Source organism: Esox lucius, chromosome 13 (assembly GCF_011004845.1).
Source record: "Esox lucius isolate fEsoLuc1 chromosome 13, fEsoLuc1.pri, whole genome shotgun sequence".
NCBI lineage: Eukaryota > Metazoa > Chordata > Actinopteri > Esociformes > Esocidae > Esox > Esox lucius.
The window spans coordinates 4,612,840-4,640,714 of record NC_047581.1 but is presented as its reverse complement, the minus strand read 5'-3'; the positions used below and the strand labels follow the sequence as shown (position 1 = coordinate 4,640,714).

Genomic DNA, 27,875 nt, shown 5'->3' with positions numbered 1-27,875 from the left:
CAAGATCCTTGTGAACTTCTACTGCTGCACAATCAAGAGCATTCTGACTAACTGCACCACAGAATGGTTTAGCGATTGCTCAATAGCCGACCGGAAGGCCCTGCAACGGGTGGTGAAAACCACCCAGCACATCACTGGTGCCCAGCTTCCAGCCATCGGAGACCTCCAGCACAAGCGGTGTTTACACAGGGTTCGCGGCATCATCAGGCACCCTTCACATCCATGCCACAAATTGTATGCCCTCTTACCCTCAGGCAGATGATACAGGTCTCATAGCTCCTGCACCAGCAGGCTCAGGAACAGTTTATTCCCATCTACTGTAACCCTGCTTAACACTGTGACCCAGAGAACTCTGTGATCCATCACTAACCAAACCCCCTGCCTCTCAGGGACCTTGTTGCACTACTCCCTTTGTACTACTTTGTACTAACCATACCCCCCTCCATACACCCCCAACACTGCCTTGTATAGTCTGATAATGGTTTTATCTGATAAGTTCTGTTGTTACTGGTATTTGTCTACCTCAGGAACCTCATTACTGCTATCCCTGCATTTCAGTTGCACATGCACCTTGCACATTCAGTAAGCCTATTTGCACATTTAGAATTCCCATCGTACTTGCATTTTTGCAGTTGTTACATACACATACACACCTTACTCCTTCAATATGCCTCTCATGCACATCTAGAATGCCATTTTGAATTGTCATTTGTACCCGCACAACTGTTTATCCCACTTGTAACAGACACTATAATAAATAATTTACAATTTTCTTCACTTCTCTATTAGCCTTAATTGCACATTTAGTATTGCCATTTGCACTGCATTTGCCTTCATAACACACATTTTGTGTGACACAATTTTTTTTATTTTGTCTGTTTACCTAAGTGTATTCAAGTTACAGTTAAATGATAAATAAAAATTAAAGTGTGGTCTCATCTTAATTTTGAGGATATTCACATCCAAACTAGAGGAAGGGTTGAGGAATTACAGCTCTTTAATATGTAGCCCCCTCTTTTTCAAGGGACCAAATGTAATTGGACAATTGACTCAAAAGCTGTTTATTGGACAGGTGTGGGCTATTCCTTCACTATTTGTTCATCAATTGAGCAGGTGAACGCTTCGGAGTTGATTCCAGGTGTGGCATTCGCATTTGGAAGCTGTTGCTTTTCAGTGCAAGTGAAACAGGCCATCCTTAGGCTAAAAAAATTAATTCCATCAGAGAGATAGCAGAAACATTAGGGGTGGCCAAATCAACAGTTTGGTACATTCTGAGAAAAAAAGAATGCGCTGGTGAGCTCTGCAACACAAAAAGGCCTGGACGTCCATGGAAGACAACAGTGGTGTATGATCGTAGGATCCTTTCCATGGTGAAGAAAAACCCCTTCTCAGCATCCAGCCAAGTGAAGAACACTCTACAGGAGGTAGGCATATCATTATCCAAGTATACCATAAAGAGAAGACTTCACAAGAGCAAATACAGAGGGTTCACCACAAGGTGCAAATCATTCAAATGTCTCAAGAATAGAATGGCCAGATTAGTCTTTGCCACATCAAAAAAGCCAGCCCAGTTCTGGAACAGTATTCTTTGGACAGATTGAAACTAAGATCAACCTGTACCAGAATGATGGGAAGAAAAAAGTATTGAGAAGGCTTGGAACGGCTCATGATCCAAAGCCTACCACGTCATCTGTAAAACACGGTGGAGGCAGTGTGATGGCATGGACATGCATGGCTTCCAATGGCACTGGGTCACTAGTGTTTATTGATGATGTGACAGAAGACCGAAGCAGTCGGATGAATTCTGAAGTGTATAGGGATATACTGTCTGCTAAAATTCAGTAAAATTCCCTTAAGGCAGATAGACAAACAAACAACAACTGAAGACAGCTGCAGTAAAGTCCTGGCAAAGCATCACTAAGGAGGAAACCCAGCCTTTGGTGATATCCATGCATTCCAGACTTCAAACAGTCATTGCCTACAAAGGATTCTCGACAAAGTATTAAATATGTACATTTTATTTATGATTGTGTTAATTTGTCCAATTACATTTGACCCCCTGAGGGGACTGTGTTTGAAAATGGTTGCAATACTGAAACGTTTCATAGGATATTTTTGTTCAACCCTTAGAATTGAAGCTTAAAGTCTGCACTTCATTTGCATCTCGGTTGTTTCATTTCAAATCCATTGTGGTGGTGTACAGAGCCAAAATAATTAAAATTGTGTTAGTGTCCAAATATGTCTAGACCTAACTGTGTGTGTGTGTGTATATGTGTGTGTGTATGTATATATATATATATATATATATATATATATATATATATATATATATATATATACACACATACAGTTGTGCTTAAAAGTTTGCATTCCCTTGGAGAATTGGTAAGATATGTACCATTTGTAAAGAAAACATGAGTGAGCAGGCAAAACGCATGTCTTTTATTTCTTATGGAATTCACATTCAACTGTAGGTAATAACAGAATGGCACAATCATAAAACAAAACATGGCAACAAAGAAATAAAATATGAACTGACCCCTTTTCAAAAGTCTGCATACCCTTAGATCTTAATATTGTGTATTGCCCCCTTTAGCATCTATGATAGCGTGTAGTCTTTCGTAATAGTTGTTTATGAGGCCCCAAATTCTTTTAGGTGGTATAGCTGCCCATACGACTTGGCAAAATGCCTCCACGTCATGCAAAGTCTTTGGTTGTCTTGCATGAGCGCACGTTTGAGATCTCCCCAGAGTGGCTCTGTGATATTAAGGTCAGGAGACTGGGAAGGCCACTCCAGAACCTTCACCTTTTTCTGCTGTAACCAACTTGGCCTTGTGCTTAGTGTAATCGTCGTTCTGGAAAGTCCAAGAGCGTCTCATGCACAGCTTTCATGCAGAAGAATGCAAATTGTCTGACAGTATTTTCAGATAACATGTTGCATTCATTTTGCCATACATTTTCACAAAGTTGCCCGTGCCTTCAGAGCTCACTGCCCCCCCAAAACATCAGTGAGCCCCCACCATGCATCACAGTGGGGATGGTATTCTGTTCACCTTGTTGACCCCTCTCCAAACATAGCGCTTATGGTTGTGACCAATCAAGTATCATCGTATTTTGCTCCTTGAAACAACTACACCGTCTTTTTCCAGAGCAGCCTGTATCTTTCCTGAGGTTACCTGTGGGTTGTATCCCAAACAGTTCTTCTGACAGTTTTGGCTGGAATCTTTCTTGGTCTACCTGACCTTGGCTTGGTATCAAGGAGGTACCCAAATATTCCACTTCTTAATAAATGATTGAACAGTACTGACTGGCATTTGCAAGGCTTTGGATATCTTTTTATATCCTTTTCCATCCTTACAAAGTTGACAGTTGACAGTTCTTTTCTGCTCTCCATGGCTCAGTATCTAGCCTGCTCAGTGCATCCACGTGAGAGCTAACAAACTCATTGACTATTTATGCACAGACACTAATGGCAATTTAAAAAGTCACAGGTGTGGGAAATGCCATTTTCACCTGTGTGTTTCACCTTGTGTGTCTGTAACAAGGCCAAACATTCAAGGGTATGTAAACTTTCATTCAAGGGTATGTAAACTGTTCACTATCACTAAATAAAAGACAGGTTTTTTGCATGATCAGTCATATTTTCAAAATCAATGCAAATATTTTACAATTTCTGCCAGGGAATGCAAACTTATGAGCACAACTGTACATACACATACATATACAGTATATGTAGAAGAAACCTTGATCTTTTGGTTTGCGTATATGAGCTGAAACCAACAGACAACAAGCAGGACTAAAGACTCTCCGGCTGCCTGAGCTGGTGTAATGACCCCTGCGACTATAGCCAGTCTGCTCTGCCTTTGAGCATAAGCCTGAAACATTTCAGTTGAAAAGTGAGATGGCCCTCCAGCCAACACCTCTGTGAGAAAGCCCAGCTGACATGGGTCCATGAGCCGACAGGTCCATACATGACATCGGCCCATGGGGGACCCAGTGAATGACAGGACCCAGTCGCAGCTCAGTGTCCCAATCGGGGTGTCCAGGTTGTCCCCTACCCACTGTGCTCCTCCTTACCCAGCTTCTGTCCTTCTCGTGCTGATATTATAGTAAATTCATAATGACTGTGAGACACACAGGAAAACAACCCAAACATCACCGGACACCTCACCACAGGAAACCACCCACACACCATAACCCAGACATCATGACCCCCCAAACAAACCTCCCACCAGCGAACTAAACTAACAAACATCAAAACTATTTCAGGCTGTTTTGAGAGATGACACACACACGAACACACACACACACACACACAGAGCTATTTCTGAATTGTTGCTGGGCATACAGGAAGTCAGCATTACAGGGAACTTGAGGTTTTCTGCTTCACTTCACTACATACATACCGTACGTAGAGCATCGTGCTGAACAGAGCACAAGGTGGAGACGTGAAGGGGCACACGAGAGCTGGGGCACCATGGAGGAGGACATCAGGAAGAAAGGAATGCTCTACCTACAGCAACAGAGGTTCGGAAAGGTAACAACAGTCCCCTCAGAGTCTATGTTTCGGCCCACTGCTTAATATGAATTAGGAGCAATAGTGTGTGCCTTGTCATAATTATGACCATAAGTTCTTCATGAAAACCGTTTGTTATATTTCATTTAGTTAACACTGAAGGAAGATAGTGATGTCACCTCATGGCTGAAAAGAAAGCATAAACGTCCTGCTTTGTTGTCTGACGCACATTTCCTTTCTCACTGTTCGCTCTTTACTTGGACATCTGTTGAAATTACTTGTGATATACATTTGGTTAAAGATAAACAGAAACCAATGATGTTACTTTTATCTGGTCCAGACAAAGATTGGCATTGCAACATAGGTAGATATAGGTAGATTAAGGAGCCTCTGTTCAGTTACAAGTTATGCATAAGGTCAGTTTCCTGTATTTTGCCTGTTGCGTTTTTACTTGCTCTAGCAACAGTATAGCAGATCGAGGTCCTCTTTAAGAACGAGTAAAACTTACTCTGTCATGCATTTTATTGTAGCATTGCATAGCATTTTTTCATGGAGTTAATTCACAAAACAAATAATGGCAGTTGTTTCTCTTAAGTGTGTTGAGTATGTCTCTATTTAAAAAGTATTTGTAGGAATTGTACAATTGTCGATTTGGGGAAGTTTATAAAAAGTTCATTGTTTCAAAGTGAGCTCCATCATTGTGAAATAGAAGGGAAGAAGTTTGGAACCACCAAGACTGTTCCTAGAGAAAATGGAGGACACAGAGCTTTAGAATTTATGTGAAGAGATTAGAGAACCTACCAAAAGGATGACACTCTCTACAGCACTATATCAGGTCTATGTGGTAGAGTGGCTAGAGTAAAAAGCATATGACATGCCACCTGAAGGAAATATATTTTCTCTAGTCTGATGTGACCAAATTCATACTATTTGGCCTGAATACAAAGCAATATGTCTGGCAAAAAAACAGGTACCACTTAACCTGGCTACTACCATTCCTATGGTGAAGGATGATGGAGGAGGCATTATGCTATGGGGATCCTTATCAAAGGCAGGGACAGAGAGACAGGTCAGGATTGAGGGAAGGATAAACAGAGCTACAAAGAGTTGATTGAAGAAAACATGATGCAGAGTGCACAGGACCTCAGACTTGAGTGAACAAATCTGTTAATGTCCTTGAGTGGCCCAGCCAAAGCCCAGAAATGAAACCCTCTGAATAAGAAAACTGCCCAAATCCAGGTGTGCAAGGCTGGTATAGGCATACCTAAATAGTCTTCAAGCTAAGGTCTCTGCCAAAAACGCTTCTACTAAGTACCAAAAGGGTCTGAATACTTTTGTACATGTGAGTTAAGTCCATAACACAACAATTCCAAAGGCACTGTAAAACATGTAAATACTGGATACTCTGTAATACAGTTTCTAGGTAGTGGAAATAAAATTAACAATAGTGCTTACAGTTACCTTAGAAAGCACACTGAGACATCACAAAGTTATTCACATTGACCATCATTGCCGCTGTCACTATCTGACTTCATGTTTCTTTGTCTAACCCTGTATAGAAATGGAAGAAGGTCTGGTCGATTTTGTACAGAGAGAGTTCATGTTCCATCTCCCGCTTGGAGTTCTTCGAATGCAAAGATGGACCAAGCACCCTGGAGAAATCGGACAAGACCCTCCGCAAGCAACAGGAGAGCAAGAAGGTGATCAAGCTGAGCGACTGTATCCGAGTGTCAGAAGTGGACATGGAGGGCTCCCCCAAAGACTGTGGCCAGTTCCTGATCGAGACTACAGAAAAACTCTTTGTGTTTGCAGTGGAGATGACCGAGCTGGACGACTGGACACAGAAGCTGTGTGAAATTGCATTCCCTGTACGTTCAAGCTCTCTTGTTTAGTCAGGCTTGATTATGTTTACAAGAAGCCTGGCTGTCTCTAAACCTGCTTATAAGGTTTAACTGACTTAAGCATGAGTCAAATGCAACAAAAAAAAACACTAACATGTTTTCTCAAATTACCTATTCACACCATTTATTTTTAGACAACTTGCTGAAGATGCTCTCTTAGCTCATATTTAGGACGAAGTACAGTCCCCTTTTTTTAGATGCTCTTTATTAACAGAGACAGTTGGTCAAAAACAAATCCCTGTAGGCATTACCCATTATCAGACTAACACTGGTAACAGCTGTTTGGTACTTTCACAACATACAAAGGAAGACCATATAGGTGAACATTTAAGTGTAGTCATACATAGCTACATGCATATATCTCAAGGTCCAGTTTTTTATTTCCATTTAAGCGAGCAAAAGTTGTGTCTAAAGGATGTGTGATATTTGATTTTCTATAGTGATGTCTCTTGTCTTTTCAATGTCTATTCAACTTTTTTTTTCAACATGGTTTTAATGTGTTTTAAACATCTTCTGCTAGTAGATTGTCCTGTTCCATTCTGTCCTGAACATTACTCATTCTTGCACAAATCCCGTGGGACCCTGCACGAGTTTGGTTCCCCATGTCAACCATTAATGTTTGGTACCTTTGAATCATGTAGATAAAGTGGGGTGAGAAAGGAGGAATGCGGCGTAGCAGTTTGCTTCGATCAAAGGCAGATGATGCAGTTGAGGGGATGGAGGACAACTCCCTATACAGCGGAAGAGCCTGTGGTGAGTTGATCGCCGTTCACCCATGAACGAAAATGGTATAATTATACATAGCATGAATTACATGAATTAAGCATATATGGGCATGTAAGCACACGCACGCACACACGAACAAACTCCAGAGGACACATGTTTCACACATTCCTTCCAGGTCATAAGGATTCTGGTATAAAATACATGGTAGAGCCTGCAGTGCAATAAGAAGCAGAATGGCCTCAGATGAAAAAGGAAGTTGTAGAATAATATGAGGCACAAGTGAAAATAAAATGTAGACTGTACACTTCTATCTGTAGTTGGACCTTTAATAGGTGGAAGGTGTGTGTTGGATGTCCTTTGGCCTTGCTCTACACTGATGATGTTCTGATTGTGTATGTTTCTTTATTTCACTTTCTTTTGTGCACCAAAAAATTAAGAGACCACAGCACTTTTTTCTTTCCTTTCCAAAAAAGTTTTGAGTGAGGAACAGAAGTGTTCAATTTGCAGTGGTCTCTTAATTTTAACGCTTCTGTTCCTCATTCAAAACCTTTTTTGGAAAGGAAAGAAAAAGGTGCAATGGTCTCTTAATTTTTTCCAGAGCTGTATCTTTGCATTTGGTGCATCAGGTTTGGACTTTGTCCTTTTCCTGTCAGTTTGTGGGTCTCTATTCCTTACTATAGTTCCATTTTGAAACCTACACACTTGGAACTGATTCTCGTTGTCAAAAAATTACAGTTCTATGACCGCAGATGGTCTTTGTCTATTACTTGGACATTCCGAGAATATTTTACGTAAATCAATCACAAAAAAAGCTCAATTAAATATTTTATAATCACACTTTGTAACGCAGTGCAAAGTGGTTGAACTGTGAGCTAGTCCACTGTACATTTCAAAAGAGCAAGTGTTAATCAGCATTTTCTATTCTAAAAACAATATGTAGAAAAAAAGACAGTAAATAGAACAATTATGTGAATCCATAATATAAATAAAAACCCTACTAAATAAAACCCTGCTTTAAGTATGTTTAGAGTCATGTTTCACAAAGAATCAAGACATGTGGTACATCTTTCTTTTGAGGAACCTGTGTACGTAGTGGAAAACTGTGACACATCTTACTGATGACAAATATTGCACCACTCTAATGTCCCCATGTTAGCACATTGACCACTTACTTATCATTCAGAAGGCAGCTACATCCTGTTTTCTGCAGCTTTATTTTCTATTTGAGATCGTGCCTATTTGTTTCTGAAAAATATCACATATTTCAACAAGCAACAATCTTCCTCCTTTCTGGAGGCAGATTAGACCAAGACTAAAAATCTTTTTACATAAGTAATTTATCCTTATATGGATACACTGAAACACTTTCTTGTACCGCCCGTCCCGTGGTAATCAAACCCACAACACTGAAGTGTCATTTTGACCTTGTGGTAAGGGTTTCGGCCTCGTAATCTGAATCCAAGAGCCGAGAAGGTAAAAGCAATCTCTTGTTCAGCCCTTGAGCAATGCAGTTAATAGTCAATAATGGTGTCACTGGCAATGGGATATGTGCTGCACATAACAATTCACCCACATTATAAACCATGTTCATTTATTAAATAGAATACATATAAGTACCCACCTACTAATTATTATTATTATTAATTAAATGAGAGCCTGTGTTGGAGATCCCAAGCTAACATCATGCAAATATCAGTTGACAGGCCTAGAGACAGTGCATCGTTTTTCAGTAAAAGAAATCCCCCCCGATTCTGACTGTTTAATGGCATATATTAAAAAGTACTTGTTAGCGGTAGCAAAGTGAGAATAATGACCATTGCTCTGTGTGATTTCATCTCTATTTTTTAAATAGGCCCATTTCCCCCAAATTTATATGAGACAGATCAACTATATATGCCCAAATGAACAGCTGACTTCTGTGATAATGTTTATAGTACTGCTTTTAGTATGATACATTTTTCTATTGGGCAAGCAGTAGGAGTTCTGACCTTGAATTAGTGAAACTCTGAGTGTGAATCTATGAGAGAGACATTTGTTTGCATCCATCTGCAGTGGTACATTCTCTGTGTAATTTGCACCATAGCAAAGGATTCCTATTCCCACGTCATTATCAGTTATACAATCTGACAATGCTCATAAACGAACGGTAAACATAAGCGGTTAACCATGTAGTCTCCACTTCCTGAACTAAGCACCTGGCAAGAGAAGAACCCAGAAACCAAAACAGTTATCCAAGGCATTTTACAGGGCTGGGCTTGCTTCAGTGTGACAAAAAAAAAAAGCCTATTGACAGACTACAAGGCATATTCTGACTTGAAGGCAATGTAGAAAAAAAATGATGAAAAGAAATGCAGCTGAAAAACTGGTTTTGGGGTTTCTGCCACTAGCTCATCCGCTAGTGGCAGAAAGGTATAGCTGAGCTACTGTATTGAGAAGTCTGTCTATTTTAAGAACAGGACATTTCTGAGATATAAAGGCTTGGCTGCAACAGGAAGTCAATGGGCCTTCTCTCAATGTGTTGGTTGAGGAAGCGCTGAGAGGTTTGGTGAAACAGCTGCAAGATAATGCGTCTTCTCTACAAAAGATGCACTCCTTAGCACAACCAAATATCTGAGGCTTCCTAAGGCACATGTTTCACACATGTTGCTATGCCATGCTCTGTTCCCTCATCTCCCTTTCAGCTGCTTCTTGAAGAAGCAACAGTGAACATAGACTTCAAACAAGACGAATGGTTTAGTAAAAAATTCAGTAACCTACAGTTTTTTTTGTCTGTCAGAAAAGTTACAAGGATGTGTCTCCCGGTCAATTTAAAACATAAGAACTGCCTTTCAAGCTTTTCCTTTACTTTCTTTCCACTCCACCAAAACAATCCATGTTTTTTATGGAAGGGAAGGGGTGATAGATACCTAGGGTATCCTCCATATGGGAAAGTATTAGCTCGGAAACCATGCTTCCAATTTCTATTCTGATCTATGGTCAATTCATTGTTATTTTTAGCTCTTTGTGAAGGGATTTGTACAGTGAGGGAAAAAAGTATTTGATCCCCTGCAGATTTTGTACGTTTGCCCACTGACAAAGAAGTATTAGTCTATAATTTTAATGGTATGTTTTTTGAACAGTGAGAGACAAATCCAGAAAAACCCATGTCAAAAATGTTATAAATTGATTTGCATTTTAATGAGTGAAATAAGTAATTCAACCCCTCTGCTAAACATGACTTAGTACTTGGTCGCAAAACCCTTGTTGACAATCACAGAGGTCAGACATTTCTTGTAGTTGGCCACCAGGTTTGCACACATCTCAGGAGGGATTTTGTCCCATTCCTCTTTGCAGATCTTCTCCAAGTCATTAAGGTTTCGAGGCTGACGTTTGGCAACTGGAACCTTCAGCTCCCTCCACAGATTTTCTATGGGATTAAGGTCTGGAGACTGGCTAGGCCACTCCAGGACCCTAATGTGCTTCTTCTTGAGACACTTTGTTGCCTTGGCCGTGTGTTTTGGATAATTGTTATGCTGGAATACCCATCCACGACCCATTTTCAATGCCCTGGTTGAGGGAAGGAGGCCCCATCCATCGTCCCTTTGATGCAGTGAAGGTGTCCTGTCCCCCTTAGCAGAAAAACACCCACAAAGCATAATGTTTCCACTTCCATGTTTGACGGTGGTGATGGTGTTCTTGGGGTCATAGGCAGCATTCGTCCTCCTCCAAACACAGCGAGTTGAGTTGATGCCAAAGAGCTTGATTTTGGTCTCATCTGACCACAACACTTTCACCCAGTTCTCCTGTGTAGTTCTGGGCTGATTCCTCACCGTTCTCATGATCATTGTAACTCCACGAGGTGAGATCTTGCATGGAGCCCCAGACCGAGGGAGATTGACAGTTCTTTTGTGTTTCTTCCATTTGTGAATAATCGCACCAGCTGTTGTCACCTTCTCACCAAGCTGCTTGGCGATGGTCTTGTAGCCCATTCCAGCCTTCTGTAGGTCTACAATCTTGTCCCTGACATCCTTGGACAGCTCTTTGGTCTTGGCCATGGTGGAGAGTTTGGAATCTGATTGATTAGTGGCTTCTGTGGACAGGTGTCTTTGTTTATTCTGTCTCTCACTGTTCAAATAAACCTACCATTAAAATGATAGACTGATCATTTCTTTTTCAGTGGGCAAATCAAAATCAGCAGGGGATAAAAAAAATGTCCCCCTTACTGTATGTAGGACTAGGATTGGTAATGAGAATACAATACACTTGTCTTTCTCACTCCAGTAACATTATCCAAGTGTATAGAAAAACAGGGGTCTTTCACCTATGGCTGGGATTTGGATCGCACTCCCACAGAGCAACAGACAAAAAGATTGTGCTCTCCAACATAACTTATAAAACTACAGACTGGAACTTGGCTTGCATTGTTCATATTAGGAACCACAGCAGTTGGGAATTTTTAGCACTGGAATGATGTCTTGACAAGTGGAACATTTCTGAAAAGCACTTATGTTACTGTATGCTAGAACAGAACAGTGTGTAACTTTTTTTATTTAGTTTTGTCAGTTTCTGTATGTATCAGCAAACAAGTGGAATCCCATGTATTAGTGTTATGCATCTTCCTTTCTCAATAAATATTTAAATCATATCAATCAATTTAATTGATTGATTGATACTGAGTCAAACTCTTATGCTCTTTAAACTGTTTATCGGTTTGTCTACCTCTATCACTAGACTTAAACATTCATGTGATATAAGGACACTGCACCTCCCCATAAGGACAGAATATTTTGATGTATTTTACAATGCATGTGAAATATATTTTTTGGAAGTATTTTTATGTTTTAATAAAATAAATACATTCAGATTTCAATATATTTGGAAGGTGTTTTGAGTACAGGAAATACCACATTTGAAAGAGTTGATCCCATATGGGTTCAATCCTGTCTATCTGTTCCTCAGGATTTCTGTTCACATTTTAGTCAGATGGCCTTAATCTAGAGAAACTTATAGTAATGGGAATCGAAACATCTATCCTGGCATTGTAATCACCATGTTCGACCAACTGAGCTACATATAGCGTTCATTCTTGTTCATCTGTTTCCCAGTAGTGAAGGACTTCAGGGTGGTGGTACGCAGGACAGAGGCAGCAGAGCGCTGCAGGTTAAGAGGGGTCTGTGTTCTACGGACAGACTTTGACAGCCTCCTCCTTATAGAGTCCAAGACAGGAGAAGTGCTTTTTACCTGGCCCTACCGCTTCCTTCGGAGGTTCGGACGAGACAAGGTAAACACCCTCATCAAATTGTCAACCACAAAAGTGCAATAATTACAACAACATGTAGAAGAAACTGTTAAAAGGAAGGAAACACTGAAGCAGAAGTAGGGCTGGGTAGGGAGTAGTGCTTGAAACGAAATGTTCCTATTCCTGAAGATAATTCTTAATTATGTTTGGTGCACGACACAGTGTATTCCACCCCCAGCAACAAAGTTATACATTGTCTTGTGGATGAGTTTTCAGACAATATTCAAATCAATCGAAGGAACGCATTAAAGATGATGGCTCGCAGTGGAACCTATTCAGGCCGCTTAGTTGATGTTTGCTTTACTTTGTCAGTTATGTACACAGGCAGGTGACAAATTAAAGAAACAAACACCATAAAACTGTCTCAGTAAAGTGTTGGGCTATCATGAGCCTTACGAAACCCTTCACAAATGGTTTTGCAGGTGACATTTTCCTTCGAAGCGGGACGCAGGTGTGACTCCGGCGAAGGCAGCTTTGAGTTTGACACCAAGCAGGGTAACATGTTGTTCCAGGCCGTAGAGTCAGCCATTAATCTCCAGAGGAGTGTAGGCACCCACCGTCAGGTCTCAACTGTCACAGAGGGAGAACTGGGACCCAGGTCCCCATCAGTGGGAGAGCCATCTGTTTATAGCACTGTCAATGATGCCATGCCAAAGGATGGTTCCTCTCCCCCACTGCTCCCCCAGCCCAGGCTGGAGGCCCCCACAGAGAAACTCCTTGTGGGGGTAAAAAGCCTGACTCTGGACACGAGAGGAGTCCCTCGCAAGAACCAGGTGAAGACCATCTCCAGTTGCCCTCTGCTGAACAGGGACACCGAGACCTACTCAGAGATCACCATGCCTTTGGAAAGGAGAGAGCAAGAAGACAACTCCTCCATTGGCCTTGGTGCTGGGGCCAACCATGCCTCCAAGGACTCAGACTACTCTCTCCCCTTTGACACCATTAACAAAAATCTGTTGGCAGAGATGTTGCATAGCTTCCACGTGCCGTCGGGGTTGGAGCCTCAGGGATGCGAGGGGGCTGGCAGCCAGGTGGACAACTACACTCCGGATCCCCTCTATGACAGCATCGACGAGTCAGCCATCCGTTCAGCCCAGGCCAGGGCCAAGAGCACCAACGTCAGAATAAAGCCAGAACACATCTACGATGAGCCGGAGGGATGCGCCGTAGCTGCAGCTCGTGAGCCTGAATGCCCCACCTCTCTTTACGATGACCCCGAGGAGGTCCGAGGTCATGCCTGGAAAATCATGGGTACCGTAGCTGACCCCAACGGCCATGAGTATCCATACAACCCTCATGTCGATGACTATGCGGTCCCCAAGCCACTAAAGAGAACGTTCCCCCCAAACGCAACCAACATTGAAGAAGAGGACTCTCCTTATGATAATGTGATGGTTAAAAAGACAGATAGGGAGAACCGATGAAAGCTGGCTCGCAATGCCAGTGTTAGCATGTCTGGAATACCAAGAACCTTTTTTATTAAACAGGATTCACAGATGCTGATACTGATCCATGATACTTCATGAAACTTCAGGATCTGCATTTTCAGTTTTTTATAGTATACCTAAATGATGCTGTGAAGTTCATGAACACATCTACAATAATGTTTTTTGTATTACTTAAAGTAATTTATTTCAACCATTTTATTGTTGTTGCTTTTATTATGGTTTTTTAAATACTGTTGTACAGTCTTTTGTCCACCAGGAGGCAGCAACTCTATTATACATCTGTGACTACGCAACGGTTTCTCTAAGCACTTTTTAATGTCTTTCTCTGATGCACAGATGTTCCATTCATTTGTTTATTATGTCATTACCGTTAATCGGAAAATAAACGTGATCTTTAAATCCTGTGGATTTTGACACTCAATCTTCTCAGCATCTATTTGAAAAGGAATTAAAGTAAAATGTCTGAAAACTATTTCCATAATTGTTATGCATTAAAGGCCATTATCTTGGGAGAGGTAATTACAGATTGTTCCCTTTGTGGTTGAATTACAATGTGCCCAAATGTAATCCTGTACATTTTTGGATTTTCTGGCTGTGTGTCATAATCCCTGTAACCTTTCATGGAATGTACAATTCCGACTCAATTTGCATCACTAAAACATAGTTCTGAAAGTAAGAGACCCCTGAACCTGGCTTGGTCTGTAATGGTCAATTAGGTCAAGTAGATCAGCAGTTTCAAGCAGACCCACATTACATCAAACCATTTTGCTCTCCTCATTGGCCAGGAATCTATTTTATAATAAGTAAGCCTGATCAAACGGGAAGCCTCTTGCTCTTTAAGCAAGACAATTCTCTTGATATCTCAACACTTTTTTCATGTAGTTGAAAATTAACTGATATAGGGCCGTTACCCCCTGACTAAAACATTTCTCCAAAAAGCTTGAAATACCACAGTAAAGAAGAAAATGGAAGCATACAAACCGGATAATGTGTTTGTTCAAGAACAGGGGTCTACAGTAATTGCTTAAACAGCCAGTGTTGCTGGAAAGACTCTGGCACACAAATACAAACTGGAGACTGTTTGTGATTATTGCTGTTCATTTAATGCATATTTCTACTTGTTTCAGGAAATAGATTTGTTCCCAAGTTACTGTCTGTAGGAATCATAGTTCTAAAAAAGGGATTTTACATTTAATTGTTAATATAGATGAAATCATAAATATATTGTAAAAACAATGGTCCCCTTTGAGATTAATATATATATATATATATATATATATATATATATATATATATTTTTAAGCCATCTGCCATTATCCTAAGTAGCATAATTAATATTAATAAAATAGCATTCACATTTTATAACATACAGCATTCATAATATTCTCGGTTTGATGTTGCTTCCCTTGCAAAGTGGAAGGTACAGCTGTATTTAGATCAAGCAAGTCCTCTGTATTCTCTTATAAAAAGGAAATGCAAAGAACCTTGTTGATGCAAGAACACAAGGGAGATGAGGTTTCTCTTCGTGTCTGATATCCACAATACATTAAAACCATCTGGGAATTTCTTTCCCCTACCACCAGAGCCAGGCTTGGCTTACTGTCAGATCGGCCCAAACATACAGAGATCGATGGAAACGTATAAACTAACTAAAAATACACTTTAGTTCAGAGACTACCTGACACTTAGTTATTCCACAAAGGCTCTAAAGCAAATCCATTTCTGTTGGAGGCACAGATGGAAGTTTAGTCCTGAGGGGATGGCTAAGCCTTTTACCAGACTTTGAAAGGACAGTTGGGCTGACTTTCCTGCAAGCCACCATTCATATGGTTTGGAATGTAGACATATAGTCACAAGGGAAATGGGTCTGAACAGCTTCTGAACAAAAGAGACATTCCTCATGCTTTCCAAATGCATAATATCGACTTTGGGAACAATCAGCGATCTCCATTATCGACTTCCATTTGTATTCACCTGTGTTTTTCTACTATATCACATCCAGTATGTAATAAATATTATACCTAATGAGTCCTGTATCACATCCAACGTATCCTATATCACATACCCTATATCACATCCAATGTATGCTATATCACATCCAATATATTCTAAATCACTGCTGAGGAATCCTAGATTAAATCCAATTAATTCGATTTCCCACAAATGTATCCTACATCACATCTATTGTATCCAATATCACATCCAACATATCCCATATGGCATTAAATACTGTACATCCAATATAACGTATTTCATATCTCATCTAATATATCCTATATATCATTGAATATAGGATTTAACACATCTAATATACCCTAAAGCACATCCAATATACACAAAAATCCCCAATCTTTGTGTGCACAAATATGAATATAACAATTGGGAGGACTTTCAGGAAGACATCATCACCCACACATTTTCAACTGTTTCAAATGTTATAGTGTGGGCTGAATACTTTGAACAATGGATATCACTAGTAGTAATCCTCATCATACTCTCTCTCTGAATGGCCATACTCCAACATTTCTGTCATGTTCTCCATCAAGTAGACAGACATCTCTTCTGAAAAAGAATTGGAATTATTACATTGCAACTGTATCAAGGAGAATCAATCTTACTTGTAACATACAGTCCTATCGCAAAGTATTTAGACCCCTTCCCTTTCTCCATATTTTGTTGTGTTACAGTCTAAATTTATAATTGATTTTCAGAATTTTTTGCCATAAAGGACTTTTTCCCCAAATCCATATCTCAACATAATTCTATCTCTGTGGTGTGTAGAGTTTCTTTGACCATAGCCATGGAATGTAGGGCGCAGGGAGAGCTGCAGCCACCCAACTACAGCCTCAGCACACCCGGACAAGATTCTGAAAAACTGGTTTTCACTTTGTCGTTATGGGGTGGTGTGTGTAGATAGAATATAGACATATACAATAAATTATGAATTAAGTCTATAACACAACCAAACGTGGAGAAAGTGAAGGGGTCTGAATACTTTCCAAAGGCCCTCTAAATACAACTTATTCTCAACTCAACGTGGTCCTTTCCAGTGAATTACTTAGAGTAGCCACACCTGGCCCTAGATCTGTTTGCTTTTGTCAATTCAATTTCATGCCAGTTACTGACCTAATAGCACAATCAGATTTAGGACCTGGAAAAGCGTAACAAACAAACTTTGATCTGCAAGTTCTTTGTACAAAAGCTGAAGCCAATGAAAAAAAGCTGTATAACTGTCCTTACCTGGACCAAGAACTCCCAACACAGCTGTTGCAGAGATATTGCCAAGTTCATTACGAGCGACACAGCGGTACGTGCCAGCATCTGCCAGGTCAGCTTCCTCGATCTGCAGCCAGCTAGATAGTTCAAACTTCAGGGGACCTCCTCGTGACTGTCCCGCACAGACAATGGACATTGTTAAGCAAAGCCTACTGTGTAGGATTATAATGAAAGTAATTTAACAATTTATACGCTACAAATTATTTCACAATCTAAAATGTACTCATAAGAACCATTTGCTAATCCATCCAATCTTTCTGCAACATCCAAGAAGAAGGTATGTTGATGGAGACAATAAAGAACAAAGCAACAGTAAACCCTTAGCCCTCCCATGAGTAGGATGTACAGGTTGTACCGAAGTTCATGATATGAATGAAATGAGACGCTTGACCTTGCATGTTCATTTCTAATTGCTTTTTACAGCGCCACCATCAGGCCAATCAGTGTAACTGTGCAAATGCCTGATTACTATATACACATCATTCAGGAATATTGTCAAAACTGCATCTGTGATTTGAATCTGACATACTGTACAGAAGGACGCAAACAGATTTTTCCGTGTGCGAGTGTGTGTGTGTGTTGGGGGGGCAGGCAAAGGAGGGTTTGGGGGGGCAATAAAATGATCTACAGCAATTGTAGGAAAGTTCTGATACATAAATTCAAGCCTCTAAACAGGTTTCACCTGGACTGAGATATGTGGATCATCTCCTGGAAGAATAATGTCCTTGCCATCCTTCTTCCATTCAATCAGTGCCATTGGAAAGGCAAAGACCTCACAGAGAAACACCACACAACTTCCTGTAACATTCACCAGGTTCTGGGGTGGGACCTTGATGATCGGCACTGAAAAAAGACGAGTTAGACCAGGTTGGTGTTTTACGAGCCATTTCCTCCCTCCCAGAGCTCTTGAGCAGTAGTCTGAGAGGGACTCCTGGAGCTGGTTAAAACAATAAATCTTTCCCAATGCCTGTGGGGAAATTATAGGCCTACCCCAAAGTCCTCAGACCTAGGGGTGGAGTAAAGATTCCTCTGGATCAGTCAGTGAGTTGTTTTGCTAATCTTTCAGCAAAAGCCAAGAGAGGTAGCAAGAAACTACTTTGCTACAATTCATATTTCACTTTTTTCTATGACTATTAATGGCTGCCTTGCAGGTCTGTTTTTTATCTCTCCATGTTTTAAACTGTAGTCCCAATATTGTTAATGATGTATCTGGCAGATGGGTTTAGGCTTTGTCTGTTCTGGCCATGATGTTAGTTTTTCTTACGTCATCTTTTGTCAACTGTTCAAATATTTAATCACGGTTTATGAGCAACTACTGTAGATGAGTTTATGTTCCGGCACGAATATGCTTTAGTCAAAGCGCGTAGCATCATCATTAATAGGGGATTTACCTGTTTTGCACGGGCCATTGCTCTTTATCTTGATTGATGAATTTGAGAAGGTTGCTTCTTTAAACTTACAAATGTTCATGTATGTTTTTCCATCTGACCCGCAAAGCGCATCTTGCGATGTACAAACACACTGCGGCTCGGCAACTTCTCCAACATCCAAATCGTCAATTTTACATTCAAGATCCATGCCACAGAGACCGTAAAATACATTCGTGTCGCCAAGATCACACGTCTGTCCCTCCAGATTTCCACACTCTTGGCAGCAACCACAATTGTCCAAAATCAGCCCAGCCCTGCATCCTTGTACCACCGGACACAATTCGGGTGAGCATTCACCACAGTGAGTTCCATTTCGATCTCCATGCTCATCCTCAAGTTTATCATAATCGAAATGGTCTATAATTTCATCTAATGGGTTGCTAATTTGGTCGATGTCGTCATCAAACCTGTTCAGGAAGCTGTCAGAACTACTCATATTTAGCAAAACCATAATACTGCATAGGCTTACAATTATTTCCCATGGCATGTTGACAGACCGCAGCCCTTACTGAGAAAAAAGTAAATGTATTAGTGTACTTTACCAGAGAAATAAAGCCAACGGTAGGTCTTCATCGGCTAACAAAAACATTTAGCCTGTAAAGTCTTCCCAGACACTTCACAGTATCCTTTTATTTCCGATATAATACTTTTTTTTAAAAACTCGAACGATTTGATGAGATTGTTCCAAGTTACGTTGGACAATATTCCTGAAGCTCACTGTAGAGCGCGTCGCAGGTTAGGCTACTTCAAAAAGGCAAATAATGCAAATTGTACTAACATGCATTGTAGCATACAACCAGGGTCCTTCACAGACAACAAAATCCGATGATGTTTTATGATGTCCAACAATTCAAGAAGAGTAAAAGAACATAAATTAGCAGATGGTGGCGACGGGCCCAGCGTCCAGGGTATCCGTTGTCTCTCACGCGTTGACTTTTTCCCATCCCCCACGATGTGCTTGTGGTCTGGACCGAGAGGCTCCGTGGATGATTGAGAACAGCCTTCAAATGCATCTGCCGAGCTGGCGAGTTGGTAAATGCTCTCTTCTTTAAAGTGCCAATCAACATTTTAAATAAAAATCTTACTCCCCACTCGTTTTCGGTGAAAAGCTATAGGAGAGCGTTGCAGAAATGTGGTCCCTGAATTTCAGAGAAATGAACAGCTATCGTGTTAATATTATAGTTGTAACCGTATTTGAATCATGTTTACTTAGATTTTTCAGGAAACATTGGAGTAAAAGAAGACTATATTTTGGATATTTGATTACAACAGTTGGCCGAGGCATCTATAGTTGCTTCTTTAAAGAATCATTGGGTAGGCTACATATTTTGGGAATAGACCAAATTGATATTCATATTAATTTAAATACAGAACATTTCCCTAAATGCTACAACGTAAGCCTACTTGGTTAACAATGCAGCTAACTTGGAGGCAAGATACATTACAAATAATAGTAGTCAAGCCATGTGTTGGAAGCCCACATTCTTTGTAGGTTCACTGAACGTTTTGATAGAAATTTGAGACGCATTCCAGGATTAAGGGTCAACCGACACAAGGTGGCAGCACTGCCACACGAAATTGGTTTTGTCCTCAAGGAATTCAAATAACTTGCGTGCAATGACAAATGGTACACACAAGACATAATTTAGAACACAAAACAACTAAAAACAGGTAAAACAGAATCATTATGCAATCACTGGTAAACGGCACATAAATACACAAATCAAATACTTTGAAGGGAAGCAACAGTCACATAATTACATCATTAATGTCAACATACAGTGACGTTTTTATATGTAAAAAATTGTTGGGGCACAAACCATTTCAAAATATAGGATACATACCAGTAAAGCTACAAAACTCCCTCTTGCTAATGATGTGTTTATTTAACACATCAACAAACAGCGTGGCTCCACAAAACACTTTTAACGACAGAGCAGCTTGCTTCTACCAGGTGTTGTAGTACACATACTGGAGAGAGAGAGAGACCTTGTGTAATTGCTCTCCTTCTCTCTCACACACATGTAAAATTACCACTGTCACATTTACAAACCTAAATTAGGAATGCAACCAAGCTCAGAACCAACCAATGAACAGCAATGAGCTCATCACCACTGAAGGCCAAAGAAGCAGAAATAACTTTTTAGGGATACAGATCTATTCTATGACAACAACCTTAATAGATAAGCATGGACACACTGACACTCGTCACCATCTATATCAATTGATCCAGCACAAAAATATGACCAATGCACGGACCAGCACCACAAAGGCAGGATGATAAAATTTGCTTTCACCAAGGCTGAGGGCTGACTTGAAGAGAGGTGGCACAGCTGTTCTTCCTCTGTGCAAACTTTTTGATGACTTTGGGAATTAAGTCATGTAGCTACTGAATCAGCTGGCTTTCACGGCTGTCCCATGGTATTGCAAGTGAAGGTTTTTACCCTCTTCAAGGAGGAAAAGTTCCTCTCTGACCCAGATGTCGTCATAGGTGTTGTTATGATAATTTTCAGCAGTTTGACGATCTCATCAAAAGCCTCTAGGTTGTTCTCATGGATGGATCTTAGAGACAGGGCCGTCTTACCAGTGTGAAGCTCAGTGACTGTACAGAGTGGTCAGCTCAGACTTAAACTTTTCCTCATTTCCTAGAGGCCATAGTTTCACCGCACAGTCAAGCTCACATTGTGGAAAGAGCGAGCTGTCAACCAGCTTGTCAGCGATCAGGTGGTCACTTTGTGAAAACCTCTGCTCCACCTGGGAGATGACTGTGTCGCATGCCTCCTTCATCACTGGCGCTGTGTTGGTTACTCGTTGGCCTGGCTCATCTGTTCTATCATGAACGGTGGCAGCCCATTCATCAGTTTGCTTCTGCGTATTCTCATTTCAACGGGTGAGCGCATAGTGTTGTATAAAACATCAAATTCTGGCATAAGGAAGAAACAATATTCCAGCAGCTGCAGATAGGCTCCCAGAGTTTTTTTGACAGGCCATAGGCCTCATTCATGGTGGCCTCATCCCATCCTCCATACTCAGGAGCAGCGCAGCAGGGTTTTCCCAAACTGCATTGAGAGATCTAATTTTAAAGTTCCATTACTGTACTGTGGGTAGCCTTGGAATGCGTCTCTGTGTTGGCTCAGCAAGTGGCAACACAGTATACATAACTCAACAATATACAGGTGCTGGTCATGAAATTAGAATATCATCAAAAAGTTGATTTATTTCAGTAATTCCATTCAAAAAGTTACACTTGTATAATGTATACATTCATTCCACACACACTGATATATTTCAAGTGTTTATTTATTTTAATTTTTATTATTATAACTGACAACTAATGAAAACCCAGAATTCAGTATCTCAGAAAATTAGAATATTGTGAAAAGGTACAGTATTGAAGACACCTGGTGCCCCACTCTAATCAGCTAATTAACTAAAAACACCTGCAAAGGCCTTTAAATTGGCTCTCAGTCTAGTTCTGTAGGCTACACAATCATGGGGAAGACTGCTGACAGCAGTCCAAAAGACGACCATTGACACCTTGCACAAGGAGGGCAAGACACAAAAGGTCATTGCTAAAATGACTGGCTGTTCACAGAGCTCTGTGTCCAAGCACATTAATGGAGAGGCGAAGGGAAGGAAAAGATGTGGTAAAAAAAAAGTGTACAAGCAATAGGGATAACCGCACCCTGGAGAGGATTGTGAAACAAAACCTATTCAAAAATGTGGGGGAGATTCACAAAGAGTGGACTGCAGCTGGAGTCAGTGCACAGACGTATGCAAGACATGGGTTTCAGCTGTCACATTCCTTGTGTCAAGCCACTCTTGAACAATACACAGCATCCGAAGCGTCTCACCTGGTCTAAAGACAAAAAGGACTGGACTGCTGCTGAGTTATGTTCTCTGATGAAAGTCAATTTAACATTACCTTTGGAAATCAAAGTCCCAGAGTCTGGAGGAAGAGAGGAAAGGCACAGAATCCACGTTGCTTGAAGTCCAGTGTAAAGTTTCCACAGTCAGTGATGGTTTGGGGTGCCATGTCATCTGCTGGTGTTGGTCCACTGTGTTTGCTGAGGTCCAAGGTCAACACAGCCGTCTACCAGGAAGTTTTAGAGCACTTCATGCTTCCTACTGCTGACCAACTTTATGGAGATGCAGATTTCATTTTCCAACAGGACTTGGCACCTGCACACAGTGCCAAAGCTACCAGTACTTGGTTTAAGGACCATGGTATCCCTGTTCTTAATTGGCCAGCAAACTCGCCTGACCTTAACCCTATAGAAAATCTATGGGGTATTGTGAAGAGGATACCACATGGCACATGACTATTTCACTGGAACTAATTTAGGATTGCTATTATGAGAGGTGTGGAGGTCTATGCAGTTTTGTATTTTGCATTACAATGTGTGTGTGTATTTTTAAAGTTATGTCTTTGCTTATGTGACAGGGAATGACTGTTATTTTCCAACCCATGCTGCAGCAGTACATGTGCACAGGAGCCAGTAGCTCAAACCACTGCACCACCAGAGTACACCATTCTGAATCTTCAGGTTTTTATTACACATGCAAATGTAAATAGTTTGTAATCTTCTATGTTCTATTTCTTGTCCAATATTTGTGCAAAACATAGTAACAGTAATGTGATTAAAAGGGGTTTAAAGTCACACCCTGACTTTAACAGGGTATTAATGGTCACATTCTATATATTTTGTTTAATCCTGTGTGAAATTGTATGCTTCCTTTGTCATATATACCCTACAACTGGATGAACTGCTGTGTGACAGTCATTGTCCCTAATTAACCTACTTAATTGCAATTATACATGTGCCATTTCTATCAGTTGGTGTATTTTAGGCATGGATTTACAGTACAGTATAAATGGAAATGTTAATTATGCAAATCATAATAAGCCATTACAATGTTAATTGTGTAAAAGTAATTAAATCCAACTGACAATCCCCATGGATAAAACAATATCCTGCTCATTTAGAATTGCCATTTGTACTTGCATTTGCCATCATTGCACATCATTGCACATACATTATACTTAATACTTGTAAACACTTTTACATTTCTGTCCTCTTCCATTTGCACTTTTGGTTAGATGCTAACTGCATTTCTTTGTACTGTAGTTGTACTGTTCAATGACAATAATGTTGAATCTAATCTAATCTTACTCTTATTGAAAAATAATGCCTGTATTTTACCTTTGGCTGTTGATGGCTGTGATATCATGATATGGTATGAGGCTGGTACCCATCCATCAAAGAAGTTGGCAATACAGCAGAAAGAGACAGCCATCCAGGCTGTTACTGGCCTAGTCGCAGTGCCCACACAAATCAAATTACAACAATACTGTCAACCATACGGACACAGATTGGCCATGTACTTTAATCATGTCCACTGCGCAACCAGAAGAAGACTGTCCCACTCTACATTTGGTTCTTCTGCTGGCACTTCAAATATTAATCACTTGCTGTTTAAAATGTATACCTGGGGATCCAGCTTTTTTGTGACAACTGCTGCATTGATTCATTTATTGGGTTGAGATTTCTGTGGTGTGATGGGCAATGTTTTCTTCTAGTCATCTGGTTCAATGGACGTGCCTTCAGTCTGAGATCTCCTTGTCCTTCCACAAAGGGTATGCAGAGCTCCCCTCCTGGTCTTGGCAGATGTGTGTGATGACGATGCAATGGTAATTCCAAAGAAGCAGCATTATCATGGCAGTCAGGACGAGGAGAACAAAGCCTACCACCAGGAGGCGCTGGCTCCACACGGCAGAAGGCCCATTCTCTTGACAGTAATCCCAGGGAGGTGGAGTTTGTCTGTGGGCCCACAGCCAGCACTTCAGCCGTGAATCAGCAGGAGCTTTGCAGTAAGTCTCTGCCTCAGTCATCTCTGACCTACACACACACACACACCCGTCCCGGGGAGGTATTTCCTAGCAGATATGAAGAGATGCACAGAACATAAAACAACTTCACAGTTCAAATTATTTGGAGGAAGGGGATGATTCATGTTGGTCTGTGTTAGCCTACTACCCACAGTAATTGCAAATGCAACCAAATGTGTATCTGCATTTGCTTATCTGAACTACTCTAAATTTCCTGGTGTGGATGGATATGCCTTTGTTCCAAATGTTGTAGCCTAAACATTAATCAAATGCTAAATCTACTTAAAATATCTGTGAGTCACCAACACCATGAGGGGTCTCCAACCTTTATAGCAAAATAAAACAAGATGCATCTTCTCCCTGGGTCTTGGTGTACTATATATATATACAAGCCTTATTTGTCTGTCAATATACCTAATGGATTATAAACAACAATGTCACTACTCAACCTGGTCTTAGAAGGATTACGCAGTCTATTTTATGCAGGGGATTTTGTAAGATATATTACATTCAGTAACAGAATGGGGGGGGGAAATTAATGGAAAACCATATTTCAATCCAGCAAACTTCTGCATCCTAGACAGGTGCACTACCCACTGCTCCAGTGAGGAATCTGTAACCAGTGAAGGCGATTGGTGGTGTTACAAGATAAAAATGTTTGAAGTGATTTTCTTTGTAATCCTAACTCAAAACATAATCCTAACCTTTACCCCAGTGCTGTGATACCTAACCTTAACCCAAACCCTAACCTGAACCCCAGAGCTGTGAGACCAAACCTCAACCTAACCTTTTTTGTTTCCTAACCGTAGCCCAAACCTTAACCTTAACCCCAGTACTGTGATGCCTAACGTTAACCCAACTTTAACAATAAAATGCTTTTATAACATATTCTAGAGACCTTGGTGTTGCTGTTACTCCTCCCAAATCTACATATCCAGAGTGGGGCAATGGGTAGGGTGAATGCCTTCTTATCTTAATGTTGCCGGTTCAAAACATAGGTGAAATGTGTTGTTAAGAATTCATCATTATTTATGTTTTCATAGCGTTCGTAAATATCATACGTTTGTCTGGTGTTTGTGTGTTATTTTATGTTTTAATAGCGCTCGTAACATTTAATACGTTGTAATAGCGTTCGTAAGATATGTTACGTTTTAATAATTTCGTTATGTATCATACGTTTTGGTGGCGCATTGTAATGTAACATAACATAACATCACATATCATACGAAATCGGGTGCCATGGATTTTCGTAAAATAGTCTACGTAGTATCCTGAGACCACGTTGCACAACTGGTTATGTAGAATGGGAGCCTGCATTTCTGAAACTAAATTAACAGTTTGCGAAGTAATGTGAAAACTGCGCGTACATTCAGAGTTGTTTCGATGGCTTCTCATAAATCGCTACCATTAGTTCGCGTTTGACCCATTGGAGACTCCTGCGCATGCTATATAAAAGGGTCCCTTAAATAATAACTGACCCTTTTATGAAGTCATTTTTATTTTTAAGTCGGTCAAAGTAAAATAACAGGATAAAAAAAAAACACTCCTCGGCTTTTCCACATGCCAAATTGATTTGCACCAAATCTAAAAATAAACGTGTTGCCAAAGAAACCAGTCACAGCACTTGAACGTTACTTTGACAATCTCATGAGATCCAAATGGAAAAAGACGACGGAGCATGGTTCCTGAATTGTAAAGTCACTAGATAAGTGCGTCTGTTAAATGACTACAATTTAAATGTAACTGTTGGCGGCTTACACGCACAAAATATAACTTTTAAAGAAGCATTAAAACAGTCCAAAAGTATTAAGCTATAAAAACGGATTATTGTCAGCACACCAAATAAAAGGCAATACTCACCTAATGAGTAGGGCTGCGCTGTGAACTTAAGCAGACTCGCAAACTGCAGCTCAAACAGATTGTTACTGTAGCGGTTTGTCCGCGCACGACGAGACGTCAAATAGTAAGCTACTTAACAGGATGGTGAAATAGACACGCCTCTAAAAACTTACCTTCTTAAAAAGTGTCCTTGTTTATACAATATTGCATTTTTTGTTACAATTGTATAGCCTCATTATCAAGAAGTTATAACAAAATCAATAAAATACAATAGAAATGTTGCATGAAAACTCGATAACATTGTTATTGCTTTCAGAAGTCTCCAGTACAGGTAAGTTAGGATATGCAATATTAAATTTACTTCAAGTATTTTAATGTAATAGCTGTTAAATATTGTAGTTTTACTTTTTTATTTTACTCATAACAACTTGCAGAGTGGGTAAATCTATGACACAAAAAACATGTTTTGGTTTAATTTAAAATGTTTTTGGGTTAATAAGAATTTTTTTAGACAGTGAATAAGTATTATCATAATATGAGAAGCGCTTGTATCTCAGGTTGTGAGTTCTCCCACTGTAAATGTCATAATACAAAGGCAGGTTTTATTGTTATACAATATATTATTTAAAACTGAAATATACACTAAATTTAATAATTTACACACATAGCTGTCCCTCAAATTCATGTCACTCAAAATATATTAATGCATCATCCTTGCCAAAGGTTAATTTGAGGTCAGGCTGTTAAGAAGTCTGAAGTCTTTCTTCATATGCCAGGCTTTCAACGGAGGATGGGGTTCACCCAAATGTCATTGGAGCTCAGCTACTGACATTGAACATGGGGCAAAAGGGGCAAATATTGATCTTCCAATTCCTGTTAATATGTATTGACATGATAGAAATGTTGTTATGGTATGTGGTAAACTGGTATGTATGGATACACCTCCTTAGTTTAATTTTTTTGAGGGAGTATGTACCTGTATATACAAAGCATACTGTCGAAGTTGGAATTTGCAGGCAAAGTCAGACTTTTCCATTGTCTGAAACATGTTTATGTGATAATGTGTGGATAGAGATAGCACTGGACTGTTACAATGTGCACAGAGGTGATAGGGAGGGTAAGGGGGCAGAGTCATCATCTTGATAAAATAACACATCTCTATTTCTCTGTTAAAGTCTGTCTCCATTCCAAAACAATTTGTAAGTACTGACTGTAAGTCTTCAGCAAGGGAACAAGCCTTTAAAACCATCATCTAGTATAAGTGTGCTCCATAAACATCCTGACTTACAGTTGTGCTCCTAAGTTTGCATACCCGGGCAGAAATTGTGGCATTGATTTTGAAAATATGAGTGATCATGCAAAAACAATTATTTTATTTAAGGATAGTGATCATATGAAGCCATTTATTATCACATAGTTGTGTGATTCTCTTTATACCTCAAATAATTGTATTTCTGATCACTACATCTGATGGTGGACTAGTTAAACCTTTGAGAAAATATATTTTCCCACCTCAGTCATGAAATCCCTTTCATTAATAGGCATTTCTTTCTCACAAAAAGTCGCTTTGA

General features: G+C 40.1%; 2 protein-coding genes and 1 long non-coding RNA gene across 6 annotated transcripts; 1 reads left to right on the top strand and 2 right to left on the bottom strand.

Annotated features, from left to right (window-relative positions):
* The first annotated feature begins 4,389 nt into the window (after positions 1 to 4,389).
* dok2 (docking protein 2) lies at positions 4,390 to 14,290 on the top strand. Of its 2 annotated transcripts, none has more exons than XM_010905913.5 (5): positions 4,390 to 4,537; positions 6,076 to 6,384; positions 7,059 to 7,170; positions 12,231 to 12,403; positions 12,844 to 14,290. In XM_010905913.5, the coding sequence occupies exons 1-5, from the start codon at positions 4,478 to 4,480 to the stop codon at positions 13,843 to 13,845; spliced, it is 1,656 nt and encodes a 551-aa protein (XP_010904215.1). In that variant the 5' UTR covers positions 4,390 to 4,477; the 3' UTR covers positions 13,846 to 14,290. The 2 variants fall into 2 exon arrangements, with proteins under 2 accessions (XP_010904215.1, XP_010904214.1); XM_010905912.5 differs by having other exon boundaries at positions 12,228 to 12,403.
* An 865-nt stretch (positions 14,291 to 15,155) lies between these two features.
* Positions 15,156 to 19,627, bottom strand: kazald3 (Kazal-type serine peptidase inhibitor domain 3). 3 transcript variants are annotated; one of them, XM_034296291.1, is made up of 4 exons: positions 18,537 to 19,627; positions 17,828 to 17,988; positions 17,110 to 17,257; positions 15,156 to 16,428 (listed from the first exon to the last, which is right to left on the bottom strand). In XM_034296291.1, the coding sequence occupies exons 1-4, from the start codon at positions 19,060 to 19,062 to the stop codon at positions 16,343 to 16,345; spliced, it is 921 nt and encodes a 306-aa protein (XP_034152182.1). In that variant the 5' UTR covers positions 19,063 to 19,627; the 3' UTR covers positions 15,156 to 16,342. The 3 variants fall into 3 exon arrangements, with proteins under 3 accessions (XP_034152182.1, XP_034152181.1, XP_034152183.1); XM_034296290.1 differs by having other exon boundaries at positions 15,156 to 16,431; positions 18,537 to 19,625; XM_034296292.1 differs by having other exon boundaries at positions 15,156 to 16,431; positions 19,118 to 19,623.
* A 3,484-nt stretch (positions 19,628 to 23,111) lies between these two features.
* On the bottom strand, positions 23,112 to 26,425 carry LOC109616490. The gene is made up of 2 exons (XR_002197626.2): positions 26,326 to 26,425; positions 23,112 to 24,513 (listed from the first exon to the last, which is right to left on the bottom strand). It is a non-coding gene; the product is annotated as an uncharacterized LOC109616490 (long non-coding RNA).
* Positions 26,426 to 27,875: the final 1,450 nt, after the last annotated feature.